Source organism: Callorhinus ursinus, unplaced genomic scaffold (assembly GCF_003265705.2).
Source record: "Callorhinus ursinus isolate GAN/ISIS: 27379988/994484 unplaced genomic scaffold, GSC_fseal_2.0 scaffold68, whole genome shotgun sequence".
Classification (NCBI taxonomy): domain Eukaryota; kingdom Metazoa; phylum Chordata; class Mammalia; order Carnivora; family Otariidae; genus Callorhinus; species Callorhinus ursinus.
In genome coordinates this window covers 6,232,804-6,240,569 of record NW_027397130.1, presented here as the reverse complement: position 1 = coordinate 6,240,569, position 7,766 = coordinate 6,232,804, and the positions used below count along the sequence as shown (strand labels likewise).

Sequence of the window (7,766 nt, the reverse complement as noted above, 5' to 3'; positions counted from 1 at the left end):
CCCCCCCCCGCTCCTGCTCTCTCTGTCTTTCTCACATAAATAAATCTTTAAAATAAATAAATAGGTGTGCCTGGGTGGCTCAGTGAGTTAAGTGTCTGCCTCCAGCTTGGGTCATGATCGCAGGGTCCTGGGATCAAGCCTCACAGTGGTCTCCCTGCTCAGTGGGGAGCCTGCTTCTCTCCCTCTGCCACACCCCCTGCTTCTGCACTCTCTCTCTCATTCTCCCTCTGTCAAATATTTAAATTAATTAATTAATTGATTAATTAATTAAAAGTATTCTAAGTGTCTGCATTATCTAAGAAGAGATAAAAATAAAAGGGTGGCTGGGTGGCTGAGTCAGTTAAGTGTCTGCCTTTGGCTCGGGTCATGATCCCAGGGTTCTGGGATCAAGTCCCACATCAGACTCCCTGCTTGGTGGGAAGTCTGCTTCTCTCTTTCCCTCTACCCCTGCCTCCTGCTTGTGCTCTCTCTCTCTCAAATAAGAAATAAAATCTTTAAAAAAAAGTAATGCTTTATATTAGACTTTGATAAGCCATGATGCATATTATAATTTCTCAGGTAACAACCCAAAAAATAATAATTTAAAAAGTATAGGGGTGCCTGGGTGGCTTAGTCGGTTAAGCATCTGCCTTTGGCTCAGGTCATGATCTCAGGGTCCTGGGATTGAGCCCTGCGTTAGGCTCTCTGCTCATCAGGGAGTCTGCTTCTCCCTCTCCCTCCACCCCTTCCTCCCTGCTTATATGTGTGCTCTCTCTCATACAAATAAATAGATAAAATCTTTTTATAAAATATAACAAATAAATAAATAAGTATAACCACCAGGGCACCTGGCTGGCTTAGTTGGTAGAGCATGTGGCTCTAGATATTGGGGTAGTGAGTTCGAGCCCACACTGGGTATAGAGCTTACAAAAAAAAAAAAAAAAGAGTAGATAAAAAAAAGTATAGCCACCAAGATAATAGAGAAGAAGGAGGAAATTGAATAATAAAAAATCAGTAGTGGTAAAACTACAATTCACCAGGAAAACAATGATTATAAATTTGTGTACATCTAATTAGCCTCAAAACTAATAAAAGTAAAAAGAGAAATAAGCAGGGCACCTGGGTGGTTCAGTCAGTTGAGTGTCTGACTTGGTTTCAGCTCAGGTCATGATCCCCAGGTCCTGGGATCGAGCCCTGCACTCGGCACTGGTCTGCGTCTCCCTCCTCTCCCTGCTCCTCCCCACCCCACCCCCTGTTCTCTCTCTCTAATATAAATAAATCTAAAAATAATAATTAAAAAGGGGAAAATATTAACAAAGGCTAAAAATTGTTAATAAACATCTCAGGAACTTAGAACAGCAAATTCAACCCAAGAAAGCAACAGAAAGGAAATAATATAGAGAAGAGCAGAAATCAATGAAATGGAAAACAAACACATAATACAAATCTCAAAACCAAGAGCTGAGTCTTTGAAAAGATTAAGAAATGGATAAACTCCTAGTGTTGAGACTTATCAAGAAAAAAAATACAAATGATATCTGGAATGTAAAATGGGGACACAAATACAGATCCTACAGTCTTTATAAGGATTATAAGTACCTTATATAAGGTATATACCCAAAGGAATTGAAGGCAGGGACTCAAGATATCTATTCACCCTTGTTCATAGCGTTATTCATGATAGCCAAAAGGGAGAAGCAACCCAAGTGCCCATCAACAAATGAGCAAACAAAATGTGGTATAGTGGAATATTATCCAGCCATAAACAGGAATTCTGATACATGCTATAACATGAACCTTGAAAACATTAAGTGAAATAAGACTCAAAAGGACAACTATCATATTTCACTCATACCCAAAATAGGCAAATTCATAGAGATAGAAAGATTAGACGTTATTAGGGACAGGAAGGAGGGTACAGTGGAATTATTGCTTAAGGGTTACAAAGTTTCTGTTAAAGGTGATGAAAAAGTTTTGGATATAAATCACTATGACTATATCACTATTTATAGATCACTACATAATGGTTGTTTAACATTGTGAGTATACTTAATACCACTGAATTGTATATAAAAATGGTTAAAATGCAAATTTTATGTTAGGTTAATAAGTGGATGTTATAAACAACTTTATACGAAAAAATTTGAAAATTTAGGTAAAATGGACAAATTCCCAGGAAAACACCATTTACCAAAACTGATACAAGAACAAATAGACAATATGAATAATTCTAAATCTCTGAAAGAAGTTGAGTATGTAATTAATAACCCTTCCACATCTGGGGAAAGCATCCATAGGCATTCAGAATGGTCCAGCATTTGACCTGCTGTCGTAGGCTGTCCTACAATACAGCCTCTAACAAAACTAGGCTGTCCCAAACCCCTGGTAATAGAATCATTTACCTTTATACCAAGAAGGTTGGGAAAGCACCAAAATCTGCATGTGGTGTGGGCCCAGGCCGACTTCAAGGAGTTCGTGCTATGAGACCTAAAGTCCTTACGAGGTTGTCTAAAATGAAAAAACAGGGGCGCCTGGGTGGCTCAGTTGTTAAGCGTCTGCCTTTGGCCAGCCCCACATCGGGCTTTCTGTTTAGCAGGAAGCCTGCTTCTCCCTCTCCCACTCCCCCTGCTTGTGTTCCCTCTCTCGCTGTCTCTCTCTGTTAAATAAATAAAGTCTTATATAAATAAATAAATAAGTAAATAAATAAATAAATAAATAATTAATAAATAAAATGAAAAAACACATCAGCAGGGCCTATGGTGGTTCCATGTGTGCTAAGTGCATTCATGACAGGACCAAGCGTGCTTTCCTTATTAAGGAGCAGAAAATCATTGTTAAAGTGTTGAAGACACAAACACAGAGTCAGAAAGCTAAATAAAAAAATGAAGCTTTTTTTGAGTAATAAAAAAAATCAGAAGGCTTAAAAAAAAAAAACAACCCTTCCACAAAAAACACTCAGGGCCTAGGTGGCTTTCCCACTGAATACTGCCAAACATTTAAGGAAGAAATAATATCAATCTTACTCTTCCAAATCAGTGATAAAGAACACTCCTGAACTCATTTTATGAAGCCAGCCTACCTTAATACCAAAACTTGACAAGGACATTACATAAAAGGAAAATTCCAGGCCAATTTCATTCACGAACATAGATGCAAAAATCCTATGACAGTATTAACAAATTGAATCCAGCATATATAAAAAGCATAACACATCATGACCAAGTAGAGTTCATTCCAGAATGCAAGGTTGGTTAAGAATGAAAATCAGTAAATACAGAATTGCCACATTCACAGAATAAAAGAGGCAATGCTTACGATCATTTCAAAAGATGCAGAAGAAGAATTAGATAAAAGTCAATATCCATTCCAGATAAAAACTCTTAGCAAACCAGGAATGAAAAGGAGTCTACATAATCTGATACAGTTATCTACAATAAACCTATAGCAAACATCATACTTCATGGAGAAATGTTGAAGATTTTTCCTCTGAGATGGGGAAATGAGAAAGGGATATGCCTTCTATTTACCTTTTCTATACAACAAACAGGACCACGCTAACCTATTGGAGCAAGACAGTGATATATTGCAAGCTTTTCAGGGCATTTATCCTGTTGGGTAGGGGAGAATGAGAAACAGAAACCTTTAACAAGGAAGCAATTATAGAGCAATGGGAATCTCTCTTCTGCTTTGCTCATCCCTTTTTTTCTTCTGAGGATCAGAACCAGAGTGGAAGCAACAGTCTTTAGAATCACCAGTCAGATAATGTTGATCATTCAACTTTAGACCAAGAAGGGGCCTTGAAATATCATCTCCTATAACAACCCTGTCAATTCACAAGAAAAGAACCATGATCCAGAGAGATTAAAGGAGTTGTCCAAGATCCAACTGCCACTTAGATGCCATTTCCTCTCTGGTTGGTAATGTGAGTCCCTTAGGTCCAATGCACAGAGCCCCAGGTGCAACAGCCACTTCACCTCCTGGGGTGAAGGCTGTGGAGTAAAGCATCACCCATGGAGAGGCCGAGCATGTCCAGTGGCACACCTTTTGCCCTGCTGACATCACAAGCAGAATGCTGGGGCTGGTCACACTTGCACTGTGATGTCAGGGAACAAAGCTGGGGGAAATCTTTGAGGAGGGGGGGCCCACTTGATAGGGAGATCACGAAACAGTCACCAAAGGGAAAGGTATGAAGGCAGCCATCGGATCCCAAGAGATGGAGAGGGCTGGGGTGGGGGCACACAGGACTGAGGGGGACTCTCCCAACAGCTGGTGAAGTGGGACCAGGGCAAGACGCCTGCACCTGAGTGCCCGGCGGTTGTGTTCTCTCCTATCCCAGGGCAGCCGAGCCTCTAGCCCTCCCTGACGTGTAGCAGGTTTCACGTAAGGACTTGCGCTTCCTACCTTTCTTCTGAAGGGCCAGAGAAGTGGCTCCTTTCCCTGACATTGATGTGACTTCTTTCTGCCATCTGCTGGCTTGTCCAAGATGTGTTGCAGGAGTTAGGGCGGGACTCGGAGAACACAATCCCCGTGTCATGCCCCCCGTGTGGGCTGACCGATGACACCGACTCTGTACCCCATGGGCAGACAGCTGCTTCTATGGGAAGGACTGGTGTACCCCTGAAAGGCCCCTCAACTCCTGCCGTGGCTTCTTCATGGCTCTGCTCTATCTTCCCAGGGCCAGCCCAGGACCACAACCCAGCCCTGCAGCCCCCTGCCCAGCCCTCAATACATCCCCAAACCCAGCTCCTGATGAGTAACAGCAGTCTCTGCACGTTGGAGGACCAAGTCCTCTGTCCCATTTGCCTGGATGTGTTCCGCAACCCGGTCACCACCGCCTGTGGGCACAACTTCTGCATGCCCTGCCTCCAAGGTTTCTGGGACCACCAGGCCTCCGTGGGAAAGACCCTCTACTGCCCCCAGTGCCGAGAGAGCTTCCCCTCCAGACCGCGCCTCTGCAAGAACTACATCCTGGAGGAGATGGTGACCTGCTTCACCCAGGCCAAGGGCCAGACCTTGGAGTCCTCCCGGATCCTGGCAGGGCCCGGGGACGTGCCCTGCGACTTCTGTTCTCCGCAGCTCAAGTCAGTCAAGTCCTGTCTGCAGTGCATGGCCTCCCTGTGCGAGAAGCACCTGCGCAGCCACTTCGAGGACCAGGAGTTCCGGGACCACCAGCTGCTGGAGCCCGTGTGGGACCTCCAGAGCCGCCTGTGCCGGAAGCACCGCAAGCTGCGGGGAGTGTACTGCCGCACGGAAGGCTGCTACGTGTGCGGGGCCTGCCTGCTGGAGGAGCACAAGAACCACGACGCCCTCCCCCTGGAGGAGGAGCGGGCCCGCAAGGAGGTGGGGGGGGGTGGGGGCCCGGGACCTCACGACCTCACAGTTCTGAGGCTCTCACGGAATGTGACTGTCTTTCACAAGCTGGGGCACACCGGTCCTTGGGGGGCAGGTACACAACCATCCAAGTGACGGTCATGGGGGCAGACGCGCCACGACATGAGAAAGGGTTGGCGAGTTCGATGAGCGAGGGTCCCGAGTTGTATGTACGAGTTCTAGGTTTGTTTGTTTTGGTTTTGTTTGTTTGTTTGTTTTGCACAGCAAAAGGGAAGTCTGAGAGAAAACCTGTCATATCAGGTGGGGCAGATCCCCTCTTTTTCTCTACTTTCAATTTTTGTTTAATATGCTTGTACTGCTTTTTCGAGGGGAACACTTAGATTTCAGACATTCCCTCACGTGTATTCAGTAAGGGCGCTCTTCCCACACAGCCACCCAGGAACGGTCCACGGCCAGGAGCTCCGGCCGGAATGTAAACCCATTCACCACCCTGTTGAGCTCAGCTGACACTTTTTCCATAGCAAGACTTGGTCAACAAAGCAAGCAGTGTGTTGATTTATAGGCTGGCTTCAGCTTCTTAACTTGATGGTGTGCCAGCAACAGTTCGTGGACAGGCACTTGGAATGGCACAGTTCTGTCATCTATTATAAACAAGAACGTGCCCATTGCTAGAACGGGTGGACACTGAAGGCTTCTCTGTAGAGGGACTTGGGACATAGGGCTGCCTGGGCCAGGCAGGGCCACCCCCAGCTAGGTATCTCCGGGGCTCCATATCTGATATGTCCCTCCTCGACCCACTGCTGCCTCTCAAGCCCCTGAACCCTCCACAGCCCCTTTCTGTAACCTGAGACCGAGTGGTCGTCACGGTCAGGAGAGGAGAACCTGAGTCCTAAGAATGGGGAGAGAGTCTCAGGGAGTGAGAAACCACAAGCAGAGGGTAGACCCTGGGCCATCCGCCCTTCAGCTCTGGTCTCTCTCATGTAGGCATCTTAGGAATGTAAGAGGTATGTCTCCTCTGGGCTCGTAGAAGGGCTTCTCTCTGAGGCCACCTCTCCGAATCAGGGCCCTCTCCTCCTCCCTCTCGCTCCCAGGTGGAGGTTCGGAAGGTCCAGGTCAATGTGGAAAACCAGATGCTGATCATCAACTCTCACAGCCAGAAGCACCGAAGGCAGGTGGCCTTTCTCTCGGTAAGGCTGGCCCGCCCTTGCCCAGGCCCGGGCTTCCCCACAGTGCCCTGCATCAGGCTGAGGAGCCCTCTCAGGCCTTGGCATGGATGTCATGGAGCCCGGCAGTCAGCAACAGGATGCCGAGGCACGCTCCAGGCCATAAGACTAGGGGTGCCGGGCCGGGGCTCAGAGATGCCTCTCGACACACCGTCCACCCCCCCCAACAGAAACTGATCCAGACAACACGTGAGGAGGTGAACACCTGCTTCTCAGAGATCATCCAGGAGGTCAGACAGCTGCAGATGAAGGTCTTGGATTTTGTGGCCAAAGAGGAGGCCGCCGCTCTGGGGAGGCTAGGCAGCTCCATCCAGCAGAGCCACAACCGGCTCCTGAAGCTGGAGGAGGACAGCATCTGGCTCTGCACCCTGCTTACCAACAGGAGTGATCAGCAGTTTCTGCAGGCGAGGCCCCACCCACCCCTGTCTCTGCCCCGGGCCCTGATCCAGCCTCTGCACCCCCTCCACCTGCAGGTGCACCAGATCTGCCCAGACCTAGGATTAAGTGATCAGCATTCGGGGTTGCATCTCTTTGTCCATTCTTCGGCCTCCGGGAGGCTCCCCATCCCAGGCCATAGGTCCTGAGCTTACACCAACCCCCTTGGCTTCTTCCTCCACCTCAGCACTCAGCCTTACCCTAACTTTCCTGCCTTCGTTTCCCTGGAACAGAAGGGAGTGGACCCTGGGATTCCAAGTATCTGCCACAGTCTATATGTTTCTCCAGACTCCCCCAGGCCAGGGATGGAAGCGAGACCAGAACAATCCATATAGCCTGGAATGAAATCCCTTTCCCTTCCCCAGCCCTGGTCTGGTCTCCAGCCCGTTGCTGCTACAAGAGGGTAGCAGGCAGGGTCGCCAGCAGAGGTTTGGGTGACAGCGGGGCCCAGGGCTACCCAAACCCCGTGCTGGGGAACTCCGGACTCAGCACAGACCTCCTTTCTTTTTTTTTTTTTTTAATTTTTAAAGGTTTTTATTTTATTTTATTTATTTATTTGACAGAGAGAGAGAACAAGTAGGCAGAGAGGCAGGCAGAGGGAGAGGGGGAAGCAGGCTCCCTGCTGAGCAGGGAGCCCGATGTGGGGCTCGATCCCAGGACCCTGGGATCATGACCTGAGCCGAAGGCAGCCGCTTAACCGGCTGAGCCACCCCAGGCGCCTTAGACCTCCTTTCTTCAGCTGGTATCACGTGCCCGGGAGCAGATTTCTAATTTCCAGAGCTGCTGCTCACCGTGTCC

General features: G+C 47.8%; 2 protein-coding genes across 2 annotated transcripts in view; both read left to right on the top strand.

The window, feature by feature from the left end:
• The first annotated feature begins 2,285 nt into the window (after nucleotides 1–2,285).
• On the top strand, nucleotides 2,286–2,857 carry LOC112814442 (large ribosomal subunit protein eL34-like). Its single transcript, XM_025860006.1, has 2 exons — nucleotides 2,286–2,488; nucleotides 2,707–2,857. The coding sequence occupies exons 1-2, from the start codon at nucleotides 2,286–2,288 to the stop codon at nucleotides 2,855–2,857; spliced, it is 354 nt and encodes a 117-aa protein (XP_025715791.1).
• Nucleotides 2,858–4,097: 1,240 nt separating this feature from the next.
• Nucleotides 4,098–7,766, top strand: part of LOC112814459 (E3 ubiquitin-protein ligase TRIM65-like) — a 5,907-nt gene continuing 2,238 nt past the window's right edge. Inside the window, exons 1-4 of the mRNA XM_025860030.2 lie at nucleotides 4,098–4,163; nucleotides 4,246–5,319; nucleotides 6,402–6,497; nucleotides 6,704–6,937. Of these exons, the coding sequence (XP_025715815.1) occupies nucleotides 4,576–5,319; nucleotides 6,402–6,497; nucleotides 6,704–6,937 (1,074 nt within the window). The 5' untranslated portion in view covers nucleotides 4,098–4,163; nucleotides 4,246–4,575. The remainder of the gene's footprint in view (nucleotides 4,164–4,245; nucleotides 5,320–6,401; nucleotides 6,498–6,703; nucleotides 6,938–7,766) is intronic.

Bases quoted from the DNA above. Each gene is read 5' to 3' on its own strand.
- LOC112814442 (XM_025860006.1), top strand. From the start codon at position 2,286: ATGGTCCAGCATTTGACCTGCTGTCGTAGGCTGTCCTACAATACAGCC. The intron at 2,489-2,706 runs TAAAATGAAAAA...ATAATTAATAAA, and splicing joins AAAGTCCTTACGAGGTTGTC to TAAAATGAAAAAACACATCA.